The sequence below is a fragment of the Thalassophryne amazonica genome, chromosome 5 (genome assembly GCF_902500255.1).
Source record: "Thalassophryne amazonica chromosome 5, fThaAma1.1, whole genome shotgun sequence".
Lineage (NCBI taxonomy): Eukaryota > Metazoa > Chordata > Actinopteri > Batrachoidiformes > Batrachoididae > Thalassophryne > Thalassophryne amazonica.
Genome location: NC_047107.1, coordinates 64,126,651 through 64,151,653, shown reverse-complemented (window position 1 = coordinate 64,151,653; position 25,003 = coordinate 64,126,651). Strand labels below are relative to the sequence as shown.

The 25,003-nt window shown below is 42.1% G+C and overlaps 1 protein-coding gene across 1 annotated transcript in view; it reads right to left on the bottom strand.

Moving 5' to 3' along the window:
• The window catches only part of agtpbp1 (ATP/GTP binding protein 1), a 172,684-nt gene that overhangs the window by 17,209 nt on the left and 130,472 nt on the right, over positions 1–25,003 (bottom strand). Inside the window, 4 exon segments of the mRNA XM_034170437.1 lie at positions 157–288; positions 7,408–7,537; positions 7,971–8,151; positions 23,034–23,184. Coding sequence (XP_034026328.1) covers positions 157–288; positions 7,408–7,537; positions 7,971–8,151; positions 23,034–23,184 — 594 coding nt within the window.

Here is a 25,003-nt window from a genome sequence, read left to right as displayed (position 1 = left end):
CTTGATATTAGTGCCTTTAAAGAGTTAAATGCTATTAATTTCCACTTATTTGTGAAAAGCAGTTTAAAAACATGAAGAAGGTGACTGAATGCCATTTTATTATTCTGTGCTTGTTACATGTACTTAATGAAATTGTGTGTGTACTTGCGGGTCTACCCTGTATGCAAGGTCCTCCTGTAAATCACTTGATGTTGCGCTGATATTCGACTGCCAGACTGTTTCCTTCAGACTGCAGCCATACATGAACACATTCTTCTTTCTTGAATGGCCGTGGTAGTCACAGAACACCTACACAGAAATGTGCAAGTGCACACAAAGGAAGAAGAGAGGTTATGTTTGACAAATTTTGCACAAAGTCATTCCAAAGCTTCACTCAAATTCCTTTTATTTTTTACCGTAAGTAATCCACCAAAACAAACATGTTGTACCATCTAACTGACACACGTGGTCTTACTTTACCACTCTGATTGGTTTACAGTGCAGTTAACTCACAAAACGTGAATCAGCTGCAAATTGTGAATTATCCTCAAAAGGTTAATTGCAAAACGTGAATACTGAAAAAATATCTCCCAAAACGTGTACGCAGATCTCGCAAAACATGAATATCATTCATGATATATACAGTGAGGAAAATAAATATTTGAACACCTTGCGGTTTTGCAAGTTCTCCCACTTAGAAATCATGGAGGGGTTGTTAATGTTAATATTGTTAATATTATCAATGTTAATATTTGGTACAGTAGCCTTTGTTTGCAATTACAGAGGTCAAACGTTTCCTGTAGTTTTTCACCAGGTTTGCACACACTGCAGTAGGGATTTTGGTCCACTCCTACATACAGATCTTCCCTAGATCTTTCAGGTTTGGAGTTTCAGCTCCCTCCAAAGATTTTCTATTGAGTTCAGGTCTGGAGACTGGCCAGGCCACTCCAGGACCTTGAAATGCTTCTTACAGAGCCAGTCCTTAGTTGCCCTGGCTGTGTGTTTTGGGTCAGTGTCATGCTGGAAGACCCAGCCATGACCCATCTTCAATGCTCTTACTGAGGGAAGGAGGTTGTTTGCCAAAATCTCGCAATACATGACCCCATCCATCCTCCCTTCAATACGGTGCAGTTGTCCTGTGCCTTTTGCAGAAGAGCACCCCCAGAGTATGATGTTTCCACCCCATGCTTCACGGTTGGGATGGTTTTCTTGGGGTTGTTCTCATCCTCTAAACATCGTAAGTGGAGATGATTCCAAAAATCTCTATTCTGGTCTCATCTGACACATGACCTTCTCCCATGCCTCCTCTGGATCATCCAGATGGTCACTGGTGAACTTCAAACGGGCCTGGACATGTGCTGGCTTGAGCAGGGGGACCTTGCTGCCCTGCAGGATTTTAAACCATGACAGCATCATGTGTTACTAATGTAATCTTTGTGACTGTGGTCCCAACTCTCTTCAGATCATTGACCAGGTCCTCCTGTGTAGTTCTGAGCTTTCTCAGAATCATCCTTACCCCACAAAGTGAGATCTTACATGGAATCCCAGACCGAGGGAGATTGACAGTCATCTTGTGTTTCTTCCACTTTCTAATAAATAATCATAATAGTTGTTGTCTTCTACCAAGCTGCTTGCCTGTTGTCCTGTAGTCCATACCAGCCTTGTGCAGGTCTACAGTTTTGTTCCTGGTGTCCTTAGACAGCTCTTTGGTCTTGGCTATGGTGGACAGGTTGGAGTCTGGTTGACTGAGTGTGTGAACAGGTGTCTTTTTTACAGGTAACAGCTTCAAACAGGTGCAATTAATACAGGTAAACAGTGCAGAATAAGAGGGCTTCTTAAAGAAAAATTAACAGGTCTGTGTGAGCCAGAATTCTTGCTGGTTGGTAGGGGTTCAAATACTTATTTGCAGCAGTAACATACAAATCCGGATTTTATTTTTTTAGATTATGTCTCTCACAGTGGACATGCACCTAAGATGAAAATTGCAGACCCCTCCATGATTTCTAAGTGGGAGAACTTGCAAAACTGCAGGGTGTTCAAATACTTATTTTCCTCACTGTATATATATATTTTTTTTCAGTGTAAGTAGTTTATGGATGGGCAGCACAGTGGCTTAGTGGTTAGCACTGTTAAGGTCATGGGTTCAATTCCCACCTGTGGCCTTTCTGTGTGGAGTATGCATGCGCTCCCCATGTTTGTGTGGGTTTCCTCCGGGTGCTCCGATTTCCTCCCACATCCAAAAAGATGCGGGTTAGGTGGATTGGAATCTTTAAATTGTCCATAGGTGTGCTTGTGGGTGTGTCTGTGTTTGTTTGTTTATATGTGGCCCTGTGACAGACTGGCGTCCTGTCCTGGGTGTACCCCACCTCGCGCTCTATGACTGCTGGGATAGGCTCCAGCCCCCCGCGACCCTTAATTGGACTAAGCAGTTGAAGGTGTGTGTGTGTGTGTGTGTGTGTGTGTCGTTTATGGATTTCAGTTTATGGATCAATTACTGTAGGAAATCTTGATCACAAACCCTATCACTGAATATCAAATCTATCATTCTGCTCTAAAAGTCTGGAAAAGGTGGTTTCACAGCAGCTTGTGGACCACTTTACTGAGAATAATCTTTTTGAGCCACTGCAGTCTGCTTTTAGAAAATATCATTCCACAGAGACAGCTCTCACTAAAGTAGCGAATGATCTTCTGCTCACAATGGATTCGGACACCACTACTGTTCTGTTGCTGTTAGAGCTTAGTGCTGCATTTGATACCGTGGATCACCATATTCTACTCGACAGGCTGGAGAATCATTTTAGGATTACTGGGAATGCCCTTGCATGCTTGACATTATACCTGGCCAGTCGTTCTCATTGCGTTTTGTACAATAACACTACCTCTAACCTTATTGACATGAAATGTGGGGTTCCACAGGGGCAGTGGTGGGCACAGTTCAGCTAATCCAATAGCAGATAATTATCAAAGCTAATGTTTTTGCTAGAGGATTAGCTTTTCAGATAAGTTTTAAAACCATCATCGGACCAATTATCTTCAGATAAAATTAGTTCCGATAACATCTTTTTTTTACTGGTAAAGTGAGCAAAGTTTAACGGTCAAAAACGTTTGTCAAACCTAAAATCAAACATTTTAGTCCATCTGTTGTGTGTTTATTTACGACAGACTGGCTGTCGCTTGCTGATGACATCATCATTAAGCGCAAAATGTGATTGGCCAGTCGACGGAGGGAGCATGGTGGATAGTGTAGTTCAGGTTCACTTTGGACGCTGCGGTGTTATTGTCCCTTGTCCCTTGGAAATCTGCTGCAAAACCCATCACACATCGTGCAAAAAGAATTATTGAATATCGAAAGGACACTGGATTACTTCATTGCATCTAAACAAATGACAATGGTTGCCCGTAGGTGGTGGTAAATGCACCTTAAGCTGGTGCCGTCCGCCACTGGATCCGAAAGAAGAAGAAGTGAAGAAGTGTTATCATCTGCTTGACACAAAAACAAAACAGACAAATTTTATCATTATTTTATTTTATTTCTTTGTGGCTGACAGTATCGCCAAGACTCAGTGGGAGAGAGGAGCTCTCAAGGTGCAGCTGTGTACAGAGGGACGTTTCTTTAGACTGTTTTCGATAATCTCTGGACGATTATTTATTTAGATAACACTGAAACTAACAGTTAAGAATTTATATTTACTATGTGTATTTTACTCTGCCAATCAATGCATTAATGGACGTATTAGTATCAGTACCAGTATCAGTATCAGCTGCTTAAGCCGCAGGGTTGAAAGCATGTGAAAAAAGCAGCAGCTTTTTAGTTCTTAAATGATGGTGTATCTAATACAGAGATAAACTGTGACTTCTAATACTGTGTTTTACTGCTTTTGAAAGATGATGACAGTGTTTGGAGTTTAATTTTTTTATTCATTCATTATTTGTGCGTTCTTCTGTGTTTGTGATCCTTGAATTTACCCAGCAGCCCCTGCGGCACTTAAAGTGAAACTGGTTTATCAGAAACCGACAGTGTAATCTGATGTGGTCGCGTCCATATCAATACTAAAAGTTATCGGTTATTGTTATCTGTAATAAAGATAAATTTTTTAGCAGTTTATCGGTTTATCGTCATAAAAGATAACTTTTCAGTTATGTGATTAATAGTTATCAAAGCAAACGTTTTGGTTAGCTGTGCCCACCACTGCACAGGGGTCTGTTTTAGCCTCCCTGCTCTTCTCCCTTTATATCGCACCCCTTGGGCACATATTGCGGCATTTTGGGATTACCTTTCATTGTTATGCTGATGATACTCAGTTATACATCCCGATAACTGCTGGTAATCTCGCCCACATAAAATCCTTAGGGGATTGCCTTGCATCAGTGAAAAGCTGGATGTCTAGCAATTTCCTACATTTAAACCCTGACAAGACTGAAATAATGCTTCTTGGTCCAGTAAGATATCTGCATCAGTTTGACCAGCTACCGCTTATGGTCCCTTCACTCATGATGTGAAGTTTGGACAGCGTCTGGATGGAAACAGGGAAACAGCAAGAAACAGTTCAAAATTAGCGCAAGAAACATCACGTCGACGGGCAGGCGTGCACGAACCTGGTGCAAGAGTTTGTGCACACGCCGGTGTCTTTCGAGCAGGAACAGTGCCACGTGTAGCACATGGCGCAAATTGTGGTACAAATAAAAAAATAAAAACCAACCGGTACCTGTGGAACCACATCACGCCGCTTATGTGGTACACATAAAAAAAAATAAAAACCAGCCAGTGCCTGTGGAACCACATCGCGCCGCTTATGTGGAATAATTTAAAAAAAAAAAAAGAGAGAGAAAAACACACCACCCACTGGACGCAAACTCACGCCTTTCAAAAGCTCTGATTCCCAGTCTGAGACTTTGCTACTGAGCCACAGAGCTGTTCTTTGAAAGCTGCAGGAATCTGCCTCATCTTAGGAAGGACATGGAAGTATTACAAAAAAAATTAAAATCACACACCATGTAAAAACACCGCATTTACCAAGCGAGCAATACAAATATGATCTGTTCTGTTCCTCTGTAAATGACCCATGGTCACAGACATGCAGTCATGAAATGACATGAATGAGAAGCAGTTTGCTCGTCTCATTCATGTCCACATATACTCACGTCTCCAACAGGCCACGCACGTGTCTTGTGGACGAGGCGCCACAGGACATGGCAACATGTGGAACAGACCTCACGTGGGTGACATGACAGTGAGATTACCTGCTGCATGATGGTCTGTTTCAACCTGGGAGCAGCTGTCCATGTGCGCTCGCTTGCTGCAGCACGTCGCCACAGTGATATATGTTTTTATTTATGTCCACTTGATAACAACAAACAGACACACGCACATCACAGTGGACAGTTGTTTGTCCATGTCCGTCCGAACACAGTACGTGGTGTCGAACTGGACTGTCCAGATCCCCAGCTGCTTCAGTGGGAGGACACACCTCCTGTCAGCTCTCAGCGCACAGACCAAAGCCACACTCACGTGGGACTTAGACAAATTTCTCTGTGAGTATGAAGGTGATTGTCTGCAGTCTGTTATTGTGCCAAGAGTGCGACTGGCCACACATTTCCCAAGTGCCATGCGAGCGGTGTTAGATGGTCGTGCGTGTCACCTGGAATTTGGCCGGCACCTGCCGCGAGAGGGTGCGATGGGTTCACACAGCGCACACTCTGTCTTTCAAGCACTTGAGTGCACAAATAGTTGTAAAACAGGTGTACAAGGCATTGGAGGCAGGGACAACATTACACGATTTGCACACAATTCCTGTATCATGTGCACTAAGTGTGCACTTCGTCCAAACTTCACACTATGTGTGAAGGGGCCCTTAGCCTAGGCTCGTGTGTCACACATCACACTGACAAAGTGAGGAACATTGGGGTAATTTTTGATCCTATGTTGTCCTTTGACCTCCACATTAGAGATATTGTCTTTCCGTACATCTGAGCTGAGCTCAGCTGGCTGTGCTGCATGACAGGATGTAATTCATAAAGAATGCAGGACATCTCACTTTGGGAGGAAAAAAATGTTTTAGTCAATTGTAGCTTATTGTCTACAGGGTGGGCCAATAAAATGTTACCACTTTTTGATCGTACACAAGTTTTTGAGGGAGGGATTGTTTGAATTTCTTTTTCATCCCTCTTGAGATGTGTGGCAATGTCATCACAAACTTCAATGTGTGTGTTGCAGCTGTAATCCAAAGAAGACGAGTGTGGATTGAACATGTCATCAATTATTGATCTGTGCGGAAAACAAGAGACAAAGTGGGAAACCTTTGGTATCAAATGTTAATTGGATGCTTCTTTTACAAGTCTGTAAATAAAATTTTCGAATAAGTTCTCATTTCAAAAACTTGTGTACGATCAAAAAGTGGTAACATTTTATTGGCCCACCCTGTATATTACAGCGTTTGGTGTCATTTTATTTAAAGCGGGAATTAGTTTTGAAGTTATTAATTCAGACCGGACTCTGTCTCGGCAGAGAGCCATGCAGCTTTTGGAGCTGTGCCAACGGAACGGAGGATGATTCTCGTTTCTTGACTCCAACAAGACAAGAGTCCCAGTTAGTGACTTTAATCCACACAAAAGTGACTCATGATTGACATATTTTAATGGCGTTGAGAGGGGTTAAGAAGTGGACTTGCCGCTTCTGAAGAGCAGAGAATCAAAGAACCAACAAGCCAGTAGATCGAAGCACTGCTTCATTGGTTCACGCTTCAAAGTGGAGTCACGCTGCAGAAGCAGTTGATTACAGAGCCGCTGCAGGGTCTGTAATCAACGTAGAGAAGGGATCATTTTCCTGACAAACACACTCAAAAACAACAGCCACTCTGAAGGGCCAATAAGGGAATCATTAAGCAAAAAGGTTATTGATGTCGGTGGATCGAATCAATTCTTAACGATACCCAAAAAGTTCTCAGTTCTCAATACGTAACCCTAATCGTGCACCTGCTTTGTGGAATGATCTCCCTGCATCAATAAAACAGTCAGATTCTGTAGAGACTTTCAAGTCTAGACTTAGGACACACTTTTTTCCCCTTTCAGATGGTTAGCATACTGGCATAGTATGTTACTATGCTTTCTACCCTTTAACATAGGGGGTCGTTTTGACCGTTGGGGTTTTTCATGGTTATTGTATGGCCTTGCCTTGCAATATGGAGCGCCTTGGGGCAACTGTTTGTTGTGATTTGGTGCTATATAAGAAAAAAGTTGATTGATTGATTGATAACATTCATTTTATTAGTAAAGAGAGCGGGCTGCAGCCTCAACTTTATCTAAAGTCTGGGTCTTTTAAAAGTCAATTAAAACATTTGAAAAGATTCTACAGACTTAAAAAAAAGGTATGCAAGATGCAGCAAAATGCCAAATGGCCTTAATGACTTCAGAAATCCTCAAAGGTCCTACCAGTGGTGTCCTCTGTATATGTGCAAGGTACTGCAGCAGTCTCTTTGTGTGGTGGATGGTGGGGTGGAGCTCAGGACTGGGATTCTGCCACTGGCGGTTCAAATCCTCTCCACTCAGAGAACAGCGATGACTGCAGGAGACAGGGGAACACAGAAGAACATATCCAAGAGCTGAAGAATTATTCAAGGGGGAGGTGATGGTCGAGTGGTTAAGGTGTTGGGCTTGAGACCAGAAGATCCTCGGTTCAAATCCCCGCCTGACTGGAAAATCACTAAGGGCCCTTGGGCAAGGCCTTTAATCCCCTATTGCTTCCGGTGTGTAGTGAGCGCCATGTATGGCAGCACCCTGACATCGGGGTGAATGTGAGGTAAAGCGCTTTGAGCATCTGATGCAGATGGAAAAGTGCTATATAAATGCAGTCCATTTACCATTTTCCATTCAAGACAAAACTGTAAAACACAAAGCTGTTGTTACTATGTATGTTTTGCAGCTGTTTGTATCTTGACTTTTAACGGATAAAAGATGTAAATGCTTTTGACAACTGTTTCAGTGTCTAGACTTACTTCCCATTAATAACTCCATCAGGATTGAGCATGGGAACTATTTTGAAGATGTAAGCCTCTCTAAGGCTGCTTGCCAGTGGGCTGGTGCTCATCAAGAATTCCAGCGTGCCCTTCATAACCCAGCTGGCATTGGTCTCTCCAGGGTGCACTCTGGCAGACAGGAAGATCAATGGACGATTTCCTTAAGATGAAGAGGACAGTATAAACACACACAAGGGAAGTTGGGGGGGAGGGGTGCAGTTTTTAATTTAGATGTTTTCACAACTGTGAGAACACATCAGCAACGTACAGTAGGGTAAAACCTATCTGGAAATTAAGGGAATTTTCAAACTACAACCCCAATTCCAATGAAGTTGGGACGTTGTGTAAAATGTAAATAAAAACAGAATGCAATGATTATACATTATGAATACACACAAAAAAGTGTATCAGTTTGAACATTAAATATCTTGGCTTTGTGGTGTATTCAATTGAATATATAAGTTGAAGAGGATTTGCAAATCATGGTATTCTGTTTTTATTTACATTTTACACAACGTCCCAACTTCACTGAAATTGGGGTTGTATTATTTCCCCTTAATTGTTCTAAACAGAAAACAACCCATATGTAAGATAGTGTTCAATTTGTCAGATAATGTCGAAAACAATCCACAAGCCAGACAAACATTTCAAAAACATCCAATACGATCCACTTTAGGGCAGTTCAGGGGTAACATGGTGGTTTAGTGATTAGCACTGTTTCCTGACACCAAGAATGTCCTGGGATCCTTTCTCACCTGCTCCTATCTGTGTGGAATCTGAATGTTCTCCCCGTGGTCATGTGGAACTGGTCACATTCAACTGACCATAGATGTGCACATATGTATCAGCCCTGCAATAGACTCACGGCATCACAACAACAACCACCTGAATGTCCTTCTTCACCACATCCATAAACCTCCTCCATGGCCTCCCTCTCCTCCTCCTGCCTTGTGTCTCCATCCTCAGCATCCTTCTCCCTATATACCCAAATCTGTACATGTCCAAACCATCTTAATCTTCCTCTCTGCCTTTGTCTCCATCCTATCTGTGGTGTCACTCTGCTATGTTTCTTCTTAATCCTGTCCATCCTCATCACTACCAAAGAAAATCACAGTATCTTCAGCTCTGCAGCATATCTTTTAGGCAATTGAGGATTTAGACCTTATCCTTTTCATTCAAATTTTCTGGCTCCAAGCTACAATGCATTTGGAAAGTATTCAGTGGTTCACTTTTTCCACATTTTGTTATGTTACAGCCTTATTCCAAAATAGAGCAAATTCATTTTTCCCCACAAAATTCTACTCACAACACCCCATACTGACAACATGAAAATAACTTTTTTTTATTATTGCATATTTATTAAAAATAAAAAAACTTAAGAAATTACATGTAAATAAGTATTCACAGCCTTTGCATAATACTTTGTTGATGCAATTTGAATATGATGCAGTGGTTGCACGTTTGTTTACCCTTTTGTCATCTACTTGTTTGTTACTTCTATGATACAGAAGTCTTCCTATCCTGCGATTGGCCATTGCTTAAGACTGGGTTTCTGATTGGCCAAAGCTCCAGCACAGGATGCAAATTCAGCACAAGGTGAGAGAGGACACTTCCCAATGCAGCAATATTTAGCTAAGGTTCAGAATGAAGCAAAAAACAACATGGCTGTGTGTGTTTTTATCTGTACGTCAGGGAGCACTTGGCAGATTTTCTTGGCAAGAAGGCATCATAGAGAAATAAGGGTTTTTGCTATCTTTGGTGTTGCAGCCACACTGAATGCCAGCACAATAGAGAGGAAGCTTTCAGGAAGTATGACATCATATCTTCGATGGAGCCAGATTCTCGCCATATTTGCCTTTGAGGCTCAGTGAATCCCACTCATATCTGGCTTCCCCCAGCGTGCATCTATGTCCTGAAACCGGTAAAATCATTCTGCTGAATGCAGGTCTTTGTGTTACAAGTCAAAATGTGATGACATCTGTCCATCAGAGCCACAAATCCACCAGAGACACACGGGTTAAGTGATATTTGCCACCGGACAAATTATTAATCAGTTTACTCAATCTATCATAGTGTGACAACACCTTTACATGGGTCCTTCTTACTGGACGGATATTGGTTTTACAGATCATAAAAGCATTATCCAAACCAATAACACTAAAAAATGATACAACATGCTGCAGCCAGATGCAGGTTAACAACATCCTTGCACTTTAGTCCATGAGCCAGGTGGCCGATTTTGAAGTTTTGGTATCAAACGACTGAATAAACGCTGTCGTGATTTTTGGGTAGCCTAATGTCTCAAGTATTCAAAGAAGTTGAGTGGACCTTTCAGATCAGTAGCTTAATAGCCCTACTGTGGACATTTTTAAAGATGGCTGTTGTATTTTTTTGAAATCCATATAAGTTAGTTTAGAGTACAATTAGTCAACTTTGGGTTAAGGTAGACAGACTTGTGAGGGCTCATTTTGTTTGTTGAATCTTATGATATGTGGATTGTTTAGTTTTCTGCATTTCTGAGTTCGGCGCTGAACTTTGTATGTGAAAATTGTGACATTGTGACCCATAATTCAGTTGACGTTCCATCTTTTCAGGTCCCATTTTGAAAATTTCAAAGAGAAGACAGAGCCATGCATCATGACCAACTCTAAGGAAGACTGCAGGAAAACAAAGCAGACAAGAGTCGAAAAAGCCAAATGTGCAATATGTGAGGGAGAATGTTATGTGGATGAACTTGTTAAACTTAAAGACACTGCATCTTGGCAAAGACTCTATGAAATTGTTAAGACATTTTGAGGATTGCTGATGCCAATTCTCCATCCGCACCAGATATCTGTTATCATAAGAAATGCAGAGACAGACTAACACATGTTAAAAATCTGAGAAAAATTCGGGGTGATCTAGGTAACTTCAGTAGTGAGCCTAGTTCAGTTCAGCAGAGGTCTTCACACCAGCCGACAGATGCTGCAGACAAATCACGTGTCTATCCAGAAGTATGCATGTTCTGCGAGAAAAGACAAAGTACATTCAACATTCTCACACAAGGGAACCGTTCATTCAGTCCTCAGAACTCAGGGCTGACGAAACAGAACATGATGCCGCTATTAGGAGATATGATGAGAGGATCATTGCCCTCACATCCCGTGACATTGTTGCTGCTGAAGGGCACTACCACGACACCTGCTATCGGCGTTACACAGTAAACTCAAAACGAGACCAATCAACGGCACCAAAGTCCGCATCACAGTCTGCAGCAGGCGACGATGGCTATGCCAATGCTGTGGGAGTTGCACTGGAGAAGTTATATTCGTATGTGCATTGTAACATACTGTTCAATCCTCACCTGGTTTTCATGGCAGAAATCACAGCAAAATTGGAATCGTTTTTCACTGAACAGGGTGTTGACATTAGAGCATCTGCAAAAAAGAATTTGCAGAAATCTTGAGGCTGAATTCAGCGACAAGTTGCACTTTTTGGAAACAGATCACAGTGTTTCTTAGACCACATAACCTTAAAACTGATGACACTGCGTCTGAAGTTATCCGTTTAGAAAAGCGAATTCAGCTGTACAACCAAGGACAAGACTGTGTCAAGACTGGACAAATCATACATTGAGCTGCCAGAGTGTCTTATGGCATTTTTGAAGGTGTTCCTGGGGGTACAACAGCACAACGCATCTGACCGAATCTCTTGGCTGTCCTGGTCACTTGCGCAAGATATCGTGAATGCTGTGACAAATGCACAGGTTGTCACACCTAAGCATGTCCTGTTACCTTATGTTGTGAAAACATTGACAGGTAATGTGGAAATCATCAGGACCCTTAATAGGCTTGGTCAATATTGTTCATTATATTCATATACCCAACTCGAAGAAATTGACACAGCATTATGCGTTGAGAAAGTTAGTCGAGGTGATGGTGCCTAACCCTAACCCTAACCCAACGATAGCGACAGTTGGTGACTGTCTGCCAGTGTATGTAGCAGGCCAGAAAATGGGTTCACCCCCACTAAACACCCCATCTTTGTCAATGCCATTCATAGAGGCATCCACAAGTGCTCACCAGCGAAATTACATTTGGCTTCTTGTGCGGATGCGTGACATTCACAACCAGATCATACACTCGTGGACTGGATTCAATATACAGACAAGGGACAATGTTTCAGTATCCAAGGACACTGTTGGTTACCTTCCAACAATCAATGCCCCACATTCAGATCTTTCTACTGTGCAAGAGATTCTGCACAAATCAGTGTCCATTTGCCAGTCATTTGAACTTGACAAAATATGTATGGTAATGGACCAAGCTTTGTATGCCAAAGTTACAGAGATAGCTTGGAAACACCAGTTGAAATTCGAACATATTGTCATGATGATGGGAAATTTTCTTGTCATCTGCAATTTACTGGGTATAATTGGAAAACTGTATGGATCTGCCAGACTGCGTGATCTAGCAGTTGAATGGGGGATAACTGCAGAAGGGTCAATTGAGAAAGTCTTATTGGGTCAGCAATACAACCGAGCTGTGCGTCTTCATAAAATTGTTTATGAATCGATGATGCGACAGGTTTGGTCAGGGTTCTGTGAATTATTTCTGTAATTTATATTTGTAGCATGGCACAAGCAGAGGGTCACCCCTTTGAGTCTGGTCTGCTTGAGGTTTCGTCCTTAGAGGGAGTTTTTCCGTACCACTGTTGCTCTGGGGGTTGGTAAGGTTAGACCTTACCTGTGTGAAGTGCCTTGAGGCCTTGTTGTGATTTGGCGCTATATAAAGGAAATAAATTGAATTGAAATTGGTTTTTAGAGTGGATAGACAAGAGCCACCAGGATGATCTTCACATGATGAAACCTTTCGATGTGTGGCTGATCCGGAGCACAGCGGTGTTTTTCTGTATCTGTTAGCTGTTTAATCTGTGCAGTTAGATTGATCTAGTTATCTAGATTACGATTTGTTTCCCAGTGTAATCTTTACGTGCCTTAACTAAAGCACTCCTTCTGCTGAATCACCTCTAAATTATTTACACATTATTCACTTTGCGTGTTTTTAGGAATCCGCTAGCTTAGCGTAGCTACTAGCTCTTAGCCGATTTAGCATGGCGGCTTCTCCTGTCTCTCCTGCACTTTTCTGCTCTGGGTGTGAAATGTTTAGTTATTCCTCGGCCTCCTTTAGCAGTAATGGTACTTGTAATAAGTGTAGCTTATTCGTAGCTTTGGAGGCCAGGCTGGGCGAATTGGAGACTCGGCTCCGCACCGTGGAAAATTCTACAGCTAGCCAGGCCCCTGTAGTCGGTGCGGACCAAGGTAGCTTAGCCGCCGTTAGTTACCCCCTGGCAGATCCCGAGCAGCCGGGAAAGCAGGCCGACTGGGTGACTGTGAGGAGGAAGCGTAGCCCTAAACAGAAGCCCCGTGTACACCGCCAACCCGTTCACATTTCTAACCGTTTTTCCCCACTCGACGACACACCCGCCGAGGATCAAACTCTGGTTATTGGCGACTCTGTTTTGAGAAATGTGAAGTTAGCGACACCAGCAACCATAGTCAATTGTCTTCCGGGGGCCAGAGCAGGCGACATTGAAGGAAATTTGAAACTGCTGGCTAAGGCTAAGCGTAAATTTGGTAAGATTGTAATTCACGTCGGCAGTAATGACACCCGGTTACGCCAATCGGAGGTCACTAAAATTAACATTAAATCGGTGTGCAACTTTGCAAAAACAATGTCAGACTCTGTAGTTTTCTCTGGGCCCCTCCCCAATCAGACCGGGAGTGACATGTTTAGCCGCATGTTCTCCTTGAATTGCTGGCTGTCTGAGTGGTGTCCAAAAAATGAGGTGGGCTTCATAGATAATTGGCAAAGCTTCTGGGGAAAACCTGGTCTTGTTAGGAGAGACGGCATCCATCCCACTTTGGATGGAGCAGCTCTCATTTCTAGAAATCTGGCCAATTTTCTTAAATCCTCCAAACCGTGACTATCCAGGGTTGGGACCAGGAAGCAGAGTTGTAGTCTTACACACCTCTCTGCAGCTTCTCTCCGCCTGCCATCCCCTCATTACCCCATCCCCGTAGAGACGGTGCCTGCTCCCAGACTACCAATAACCAGCAAAAATCTATTTAAGCATAAAAATTCAAAAAGAAAAAATAATATAGCACCTTCAACTGCACCACAGACTAAAACAGTTAAATGTGGTCTGTTAAACATTAGGTCTCTCTCTTCTAAGTCCCTGTTAGTAAATGATATAATAATTGATCAACATATTGATTTATTCTGCCTTACAGAAACTTGGTTACAGCAGGATGAATATGTTAGTTTAAATGAGTCAACACCCCCGAGTCACACTAACTGTCAGAACGCTCGTAGCACGGGCCGGGGCGGAGGATTAGCAGCAATCTTCCATTCCAGCTTATTAATTAATCAAAAACCCAGACAGAGCTTTAATTCATTTGAAAGCTTGTCTCTTAGTCTTGTCCATCCAAATTGGAAGTCCCAAAAACCAGTTTTATTTGTTATTATCTATCGTCCACCTGGTCGTTACTGTGAGTTTCTCTGTGAATTTTCAGACCTTTTGTCTGACTTAGTGCTTAGCTCAGATAAGATAATTATAGTGGGCGATTTTAACATCCACACAGATGCTGAGAATGACAGCCTCAACACTGCATTTAATCTATTATTAGACTCTATTGGCTTTGCTCAAAAAGTAAATGAGTCCACCCACCACTTTAATCATATCTTAGATCTTGTTCTGACTTATGGTATGGAAATAGAAGACTTAACAGTATTCCCTGAAAACTCCCTTCTGTCTGATCATTTCTTAATAACATTTACATTTACTCTGATGGACTACCCAGCAGTGGGGAATAAGTTTCATTACACTAGAAGTCTTTCAGAAAGCGCTGTAACTAGGTTTAAGGATATGATTCCTTCTTTATGTTCTCTAATGCCATATACCAACACAGTGCAGAGTAGCTACCTAAACTCTGTAAGGGAGATAGAGTATCTCGTCAATAGTTTTACATCCTCATTGAAGACAACTTTGGATGCTGTAGCTCCTCTGAAAAAGAGAGCTTTAAATCAGAAGTGTCTGACTCCGTGGTATAACTCACAAACTCGTAGCTTAAAGCAGATAACCCGTAAGTTGGAGAGGAAATGGCGTCTCACTAATTTAGAAGATCTTCACTTAGCCTGGAAAAAGAGTCTGTTGCTCTATAAAAAAGCCCTCCGTAAAGCTAGGACATCTTTCTACTCATCACTAATTGAAGAAAATAAGAACAACCCCAGGTTTCTTTTCAGCACTGTAGCCAGGCTGACAAAGAGTCAGAGCTCTATTGAGCTGAGTATTCCATTAACTTTAACTAGTAATGACTTCATGACTTTCTTTGCTAACAAAATTTTAACTATTAGAGAAAAAATTACTCATAACCATCCCAAAGACGTATCGTTATCTTTGGCTGCTTTCAGTGATGCCGGTATTTGGTTAGACTCTTTCTCTCCGATTGTTCTGTCTGAGTTATTTTCATTAGTTACTTCATCCAAACCATCAACATGTTTATTAGACCCCATTCCTACCAGGCTGCTCAAGGAAGCCCTACCATTATTTAATGCTTCGATCTTAAATTTGATCAATCTATCTTTGTTAGTTGGCTATGTACCACAGGCTTTTAAGGTGGCAGTAATTAAACCATTACTTAAAAAGCCATCACTTGACCCAGCTATCTTAGCTAATTATAGGCCAATCTCCAACCTTCCTTTTCTCTCAAAAATTCTTGAAAGGGTAGTTGTAAAACAGCTAACTGATCATCTGCAGAGGAATGGTCTATTTGAAGAGTTTCAGTCAGGTTTTAGAATTCATCATAGTACAGAAACAGCATTAGTGAAGGTTACAAATGATCTTCTTATGGCCTCGGACAGTGGACTCATCTCTGTGCTTGTTCTGTTAGACCTCAGTGCTGCTTTTGATACTGTTGACCATAAAATTTTATTACAGAGATTAGAGCATGCCATAGGTATTAAAGGCACTGCGCTGCGGTGGTTTGAATCATATTTGTCTAATAGATTACAATTTGTTCATGTAAATGGGGAATCTTCTTCACAGACTAAAGTTAATTATGGAGTTCCACAAGGTTCTGTGCTAGGACCAATTTTATTCACTTTATACATGCTTCCCTTAGGCAGTATTATTAGACGGTATTGCTTAAATTTTCATTGTTACGCAGATGATACCCAGCTTTATCTATCCATGAAGCCAGAGGACACACACCAATTAGCTAAACTGCAGGATTGTCTTACAGACATAAAGACATGGATGACCTCTAATTTCCTGCTTTTAAACTCAGATAAAACTGAAGTTATTGTACTTGGCCCCACAAATCTTAGAAACATGGTGTCTAACCAGATCCTTATGTTATATGGCTGGGGGGGCCTGGCTGCCGGTTTGTTTGTCTTTTTGTTTTCCTCCCAGGTGGCGTGCATTTGGGACTGAGTGGCTGTGTTGCTGAGGCTGTCAGGACCTCACCCTGATCACCTGCGACTCGTCAGGACTCACAGCTGAGGTGCATCTGGCTGGATTGGAGCATGTTGGCATTTAAGACTGGAGTGCACAGTGTGTATTTGCCAGAGACTCGACCTTGTGACCAGACGGGTGAGATCGTCGTCTCGGGAGCCATCTCATCAGCAGCGGATGCTGAGAAACGTCCAGGTTTGATGCACAGTCTGTGAAAGAGGAGGGGGTGAGGTCTCACGCTCGTCAGCACACTTCCTGAGGTACGTTAGATTTTGTGACTAACAGTTATACAGTCAGTAAATGTGGTGTCCCTCACACCTTATTGTATTGAGCTGTTTGTTAGTCATGTATCAGCTTCCACTGCGGTGGAGTTTTGTGAACGGGATGTTCCATGCCTGCAGGTTGGGAAGCTGATCAGTAATCAAGCCAGGAAGTGTTTGCTGTTTGTACACCTTTAAGTGTTCTGTGTGTAGAGTGTGGACTCACATAATGGTTCCTTCTTTCACAGACTCGGTTGTTGCGGCCACCTGGGGGGTGTCGGCGGGGTCCTTGGGTCCGAAACAGCTTCTGGCTCCGGACCGTTAGCGCTGCTGGGAGCGCACCACGCCAGGCCGCACCTTTCTGTTATTACATTTTCACTGTTATGTATTAAATTCAGTTAGCCTTTGTACCGTGCTCTGCTTATTTCATACTGGGTCCTTCAAACGCTGGTCGGTTCTCCGAGCTTGGTCCGACACATAACACCTTACTCTGGATGGCATTACCCTGACCTCTAGTAATACTGTGAGAAATCTTGGAGTCATTTTTGATCAGGATATGTCATTCAAAGCGCATATTAAACAAATATGTAGGACTGCTTTTTTGCATTTACGCAATATCTCTAAAATCAGAAAGGTCTTGTCTCAGAGTGATGCTGAAAAACTAATTCATGCATTTATTTCCTCTAGGCTGGACTATTGTAATTCATTATTATCAGGTTGTCCTAAAAGTTCCCTAAAAAGCCTTCAGTTAATTCAAAATGCTGCAGCTAGAGTACTGACGGGGACTAGAAGGAGAGAGCATATCTCACCCATATTGGCCTCTCTTCATTGGCTTCCTGTTAATTCTAGAATAGAATTTAAAATTCTTCTTCTTACTTATCAGGTTTTGAATAATCAGGTCCCATCTTATCTTAGGGACCTCGTAGTACCATATCACCCCAATAGAGCGCTTCGCTCTCAGACTGCAGGCTTACTTGTAGTTCCTAGGGTTTGTAAGAGTAGAATGGGAGGCAGAGCCTTCAGCTTTCAGGCTCCTCTCCTGTGGAACCAGCTCCCAATTCAGATCAGGGAGACAGACACCCTCTCTACTTTTAAGATTAGGCTTAAAACTTTCCTTTTTGCTAAAGCTTATAGTTAGGGCTGGATCAGGTGACCCTGAACCATCCCTTAGTTATGCTGCTATAGACGTAGACTGCTGGGGGGTTCCCATGATGCACTGTTTCTTTCTCTTTTTGCTCTGTATGCACCACTCTGCATTTAATCATTAGTGATCGATCTCTGCTCCCCTCCACAGCATGTCTTTTTCCTGGTTCTCTCCCTCAGCCCCAACCAGTCCCAGCAGAAGACTGCCCCTCCCTGAGCCTGGTTCTGCTGGAGGTTTCTTCCTGTTAAAAGGGAGTTTTTCCTTCCCACTGTAGCCAAGTGCTTGCTCACAGGGGGTCGTTTTGACCGTTGGGGTTTTACATAATTATTGTATGGCCTTGCCTTACAATATAAAGCGCCTTGGGGCAACTGTTTGTTGTGATTTGGCGCTATATAAAAAAATTGATTGATTGATTGATTGATCTCCATGAAAATATGTGCTCTGTTACACTTGAATCCCTTGAGCAAGACATGTCTTGCCAAAGGATACTTTATCCTTTTGAGGTATACTTGGGTGTTCTGCGCAATGACAGAGGTCCTGTTTCCACATTCTGGATAATGTACATTGATCTGGTGGAAATATTACTTGGTCTGATCAGAGATGATCGTGAAGGCGATTGGTATCTTCACCTAGCATGTATTCGGTAGATGATTACATGGTGTTTTGCAATGGACAAAACCAATTACTCGCGCTATCTTCCAGTTCACTACAGTCAGATGATGATGCTCAATTCTGTTTGCCCTGATCTTCACCAACATTTTCTCAATGGGGGGTTTTCTGTTCAGTGCAACAGTGGAAACCCATTTGGGAAAATTGCTGTAGACCAAACCCTTGAAGAAACTAAATCAAGACACACAAACTTCAGGTGGAACCAGAGGGTTTAGCATGAAGCATGGGGCCGTGTCATGGTACTACCTCACTGCAAAGCGTAGGGCAGAAGCCTTACATCAACTCAGGGAAATAATTTCCATCCAAAGTTCCTCAGGATATCAGGATCTGCAGAGATCTCGCATTAGTAAAGATGAAGCAAATATAAAGGCTGTGCAGGAAATGCTAGAGAGTAAATGAATTAATCCATTTGATGAGGGATATTCCGATCTGGTGAACATTTCTACTGGGCTCATTGCTCCACCTGATGTCTGCAAGGACTTGATGAGGGCACAGGAGAAGGGAGAGGAGGCGTTTATGCGGTTTACGTTGAAATTGGAAAGTGGAGCAGGTTTCTATGAACCTATAAAGAAACTGAAGCTGAAAACATTTGCTGACCTACAGAAAGTAACAACTGTGAAAACATGAGACAAAGAGGTAGTCCTGAAAGCAGACAACTGGCTCTTTGGTAAAATGATCCTTATTTCTGAAAACAGAAAACTGGATATGAGAGACGTTCTTTTGTATCCTCTCGGACCAAACCCATGGCTATTGGCTAAATGGGATGGCACATTAAAAAGACAGACTAAGCTAAGCTAAGCTTAGGAATCATATTGAGAAAGAGGCAGCGAAGGCTGACCCACCATCAGATCAAATGGCTACGATAACTGATGGCATGAGTTTAGTTCAGAAAATGAATGGGGACAATCATACATTTGCTGAAATGTCACAGAGGATCTTGAACTATGTACTCAATGAGGGGAAGGGAAGCAGCAGAACTGATGTTGTGTTTGATACTTACAAGGACAGTTCGATAAAAAATGCTGAGCGGATGAACCAAGGCTCCACTGAAGGCATAGATCCGGGCAGGCCACAGGATAAAAAAGATGGAAAAGGTTGTTAAGTGGGGAGAGTAAGAATAATTTCACTGAATACTTGTCAAGTAGCTGGAAGGATCCATCATGTCAAAACAAACCCTTAGACGTAGAACTTTTCATCACATCAGGTGAAACGTGTAAGGATTGAAAGTGACCTGCTAGAGGAGGTTTCCAAACTTGAGTGTAGTCAGGAAGAAGCTGATACTAGGCTGTGTCTGCACTGCAGACATGCTGCTGCATCTTTTTTCGAAAGTGATGGTTATATCAGAGGACACTGATGTCCTAGTGCTCCTTCTTGGATTTTATCTTGAATTGGGAACAAGGGTACTGCTGAGACGAGGAAAAAAAGAACAACATTCGCATTATTGATATCAACCGCCTCTGAACAATTCTTGGGAAGGATGTATTCTGCGCTGATGAGACTGCATGCCTGGATGGGCTGAGATACAGTCAGTGCATTTGCAGGACAAGGAAAAGTAAAGTCAATGAACAATATTCAGAAAGATGAAAGCTGTCGGAGAGTGTTCTCTGACATTGGAAAAGACTGGGAACTCAGTGATGAACATTTGCTCTTGTTCAGGCATACACTTTCAAAATGTATTCATCCAATAAAGAGATCAAAGAAGTCAATGAAGTGTTCAGGTCCAAATGGGGTGACATGGCAACAGGACAATTGTCCCCTTGTTGGGATGCATTGTATCAGCACACCAGAAGGGCTAATTATCAGGCTTCCATATGGAGGAGAAGTCTGGAGAACAAGCCGGATATTCCAAAGCCAACTGATTGACATGGTTGGACCATCACTGAAAGGGATGTTGCAATTCAATAGTTTACCATCCGACCTGCACCAGATGTTGTCCTGTCTTTGTTGTCTTGTCACTGCTCCTGAGTGTGCAAGAAAGGCACATGTTCATGCATAGACAATGGTTTATTGTGCACACCGGTTTGCAAGTTAAAGGACTGAGTGTCTGATGCAGATGGAAAACCGCTATATAAATGCAGTCCATTTAACATTTGATACCGACTTTTCACCTGACTCATGGACTACTTCTAGTCATGTCTGTCTCAGTATTTAGCTTTCAGTATTTATCATGATTCTCTCAAGCATCCGGAAAATAGGGGGCAACAACATTTACCACAAAGCTGTAACTTTTTTTTCATGGGAGCTTGCACTCACAGACACCCGGAAAATAACTTTCTGCATGATCCGATTTGTGGTGATTTTCCACTTGATATTGCAGCTTTGGCTCAATCAGAAAAGTAGGGAGCCAACAAGGCTGTTGTGAAAGGATTCATTTTCCCCAGAGCAACGGTTTCTGTGAAACCACCCAATTGTCAATGAAAATCTTTGTACAACGCAAAGACAAATTCAAGTCTCAACAATTATTTTGCACACAAATACAGAGTAAGTAACAACTTCTGTTGTTATTAGGATTCATCTGATTATGACCTTATCGGCAGTCACTTTGATCCTATCCCCCATATTAGCCCATTTATTTTCTCATTGCATCTGGACGATTCACATGGGGTGTCAAAACTGAAACATCAATATATGACCAAATGACATGCTTGTATTCATTCATGGCACATAATGTTGCATGCACATTATGAACTTAAGAATGGAAAGTGCATGGGAACGGACAGAATACATTCCAAACATCTGAACCATGTGAGCTTGGAACATCTTCTAGAATACTTCGTGCTCCTAGTGAGCCTGATATGGACATACCTCCAAGTACCAACTCGCTGGCTCATAGCAAGCATCATCTGCCTTTACAAATGCGGTCTGAAGTACTGCGCTGGGAACTACAGGGGATTGAGTATTATTGCTAACCCTAACTCTGGAAAAACACTAGAGCGAGAGGTGAGGGTAGAATAACGGAGTTTTTACATGCAGATGACTAAGCCATCTTTGCGGAGTCAATAGACAAACTACAAGCCATCCTCTGGATTTATAACAATACATATACTCAGTTTGGACTGAAAATGTCTGATACAAAAACAGAAACGATGGCCTTTAATGTTGATGAAGCCTTCAAGAATCAAGACAGGCTCCTCGATGTCACTGGCATTAAAATAAATAGTGAGAAGTTTGCAATACTTCAGTTATACCATCACAAACTCAGATGACAACTTACAGACCCTTGGTTCTAGAACTGGTGCTGTATTTGAAAAATGGAACACATTCAAACACATGCTTAGGGATCATTATATACACCTTTCCACTTGAGTAAAGTTCCTCACTGCATGTGCAAGATCATGACTCTTGTACAGTGTTCAGACCTGGCACTTGACTGTGAAAGAAGTTGCAAAGGTGGAGGTGGTTTGGAACGGTTTTCGGAGGAAGATGGTAAATGTCCTGTGCGCCAATAGCATTTCTTGTATATTTGTCCGTGAACTGTTCTGTGAATTGTTCTGTAATTTATGTTTGTAGCATGGCCCAAGCAGAGGGTCACTCCTTTGAGTCTGGTCTGCTTGAGGTTTCTTCCTCAGAGGGAGTTTTTCCTTACCACTGTTGCTCTGGGGGTTGGTAAGGTTAAACCTTACCTGTGTGAAGCGCTTTCAGGCAACTCTGTTGTGATTTGGCGCTATATAAATGAAAATAAATTGAAAAATTGAATTGAAATTGGGAGGGTATAAACGACAGAGGGATGATGGAGTTGGGAATGTGAATGACGAGAACACGTTTAAATTTAAGTTTAAATTCTCAAACCTGGACCTGCACCGTATTACTGGAACTACATCAATCAAGTCCTTCTGCTTAAAACAGCAGCTAAAGTACCCGGCGCAGTTCTGGAGGATGTACAACAGCAATATTAGAAAACAAATATTGTTTGATGAACATTATCCCAGCTGGACCAGATTCGAAAGACTGCTTGGTATGGATGCCCAGCAGTTGGGGAGAAAGATAATGGACAGAACAAACTTCAGCACCTACTGGAAACAGTAGAGGCATCCCAAAGTCTCCAGAGAGGGGAGGAGGACGATGATGATGATGACATATCGTAGCCAGCAATATTATATGCCATCAATCATAGTAGACACTGTCAGCTGCAACAGTGTATTAGTACAATGGTATATTATGGTCACTGCAAGAGACAGGGGAAAAACTGAGGAGGAGGTGAAGGAGGGAAAAAAAAAAATCTCTCAAATTTATGAGGAAAAACCTGGTAAATTCAGAGATCAGCTCACAATAAATTCAATATAACTCAGACATTCTGTGAGATTACAGTCTCAAATTTACCAGTAGAACTGTCTTCCATTAACGTGAATTCAGTATAAACGTGTGCAGCTTTTCAATGTTACACGGGAACGGTAGCTCAGCTGTTTCAGCTCAGTCATGACAGTGATGTTGGGCAAAAAAGTGAATGGATGCACAGATTCACTAAGATTCACTTACGGAACTGACAGACGTAATCATTGGAGTTGGACTCTGGCATGGCGGTGATGGTAAGTAGGGGACAGTCATTTCCACCAAGGGATTTACACAGGACATCTTGTCTCAGGTAGATTTGAGGAGTTCTTAATGTCTCCAGTTTAGACAGGTGCATCTGAAAATACAAATTCAGAGGAGATTTCACATTTATCATAATTACTAGCCGAGTTACCCGTCGTTCTACACATGGGTAAAGAGAAGAATTTTAGCCATGTCATTGTATATTTCGTGTCACTTTAGTTGAGGTATAGTAAGTTGCATTGCATTGTGTGTATGTTGTCATCATTAATTTTCATAGAGCAGTTTGTGACATTCAAGAGACTCAAGTGAATGATGATAAAAAGGTGATAGCATGTCATATCACTGCAATGCTGTGGCATACTGTATACAGCAGGCACATTTTAATAGAGAAAAGGCGCACCTTAACTGGCATGCAACACGTTGGCCCGTTCGGATTGTAATTAAAGTGCACCCTATCCAGACGCTACTACAGTGGGGTAAAGAAGTATTTAGACAGCCCCTAATTGTGGAAGTTCTCCTACTTAGAAAGATGAGAGAGGTCTGTAATTTTCATCATAGGTACACTTCAACTGTGATTGACAAAATTAGAAAGAAAGAAAAAAAATCCAGGAAATCACATTGCAGGATTTAAAAAAAAAAATTATTTGTAAATTATGGTGGAAAATAAGTACTTGGTCAACAATAAAAGTTCAACTCAGTACTTTGTAACATAATATTTGCTGGCAATGACAGAGGTCAAACATTTCCTGTAAGTCTTCACCAGGTTTGCTCACACTGTAGCTGGTATTTTGGCCCATTCCTCCATGCAGATCTCTAGAGCAGTGATGTTTTGTGGCTATCGCTGGGCAACATGGACTTTCAACTCCCTCAACAAATTTTCTATGAGGTTGAGGTCTGGAGACTGGCTTGGCCACTCCAGGACCTTGAAATGCTTTGTGCCACATTCATTCTTCCCTTAACACGGCTCAGTTGTCCTGTCCCCTTTGCAGAAAAACAGCCCCAAAGCATGATGTTTCCACTGCCATGCTTCACAGTAGATATGGTGTTCTTGAGATACAACTCAGCATTTTTCTTCCTCCAAACATGATGAGTTGAGTTTTTACCAAAATGTTCTATTTTGGTTGCATCTGACCACATGATATTCTCCCAGTCCTCTTCTGGATCATCCATATGCTCTCTGACAAACTTCAGACGGGCCTGGACATGTACTGGCTTAAGCAGGGGGACATGCCTGGCAATGCAGGATTTGAGTCGATCTGTGCGTAGTGTGCAGCCTTCGTTACTTTGGTCCCAGCTCTGTGCAGGTCATTCATCAGGTCCCTCCGTGTAGTTCTGGGATTTTTGTTCACTGTTCTCATGATCATTTTGACTCCACGGGATGACATCTTGCGTGGAACCCCAGATCGAGGGAGATTATCAATGGTCCTGTATGTCTTCCATTTTCTTACAATTTTTATTCACACCAACCTGCTTACCCTATTGTAGATTCACTCTTCCCAGCCTGGTGCACATCTACAATTTTCTTCCTGGTGTCCTTCAACAGCTCTTTAGTCTTGGCCATGGTTGAGTTTGGAGTATGACTGTCTGAGGCTGTGGATAGGTGTCTTTTATACAGCTAACAAGTTCCAAGAGATGCCATTAATACAGGTAACAGGTGGAGGACAGAAGAGCTTTTCAAAGAAGTTACAGGTCTGTGAGAGCCAGAAATCTTGCTTGTTTGTGGGTGACCCAATACTTATGTTCCACCATGGTTTACAATTAAATTCTTTAAAAATCCTACAATGTGATTTTCTGGATTTTTTTTCCTCATTTTGTCTCTCATAGTTGAAGTGTACCTATGTTGAAAATTACAGACCTCTCTCATCTTTCTAAGTAGGAGAACTTGCACAATTAGGGGCTGACTAAAATTTTTT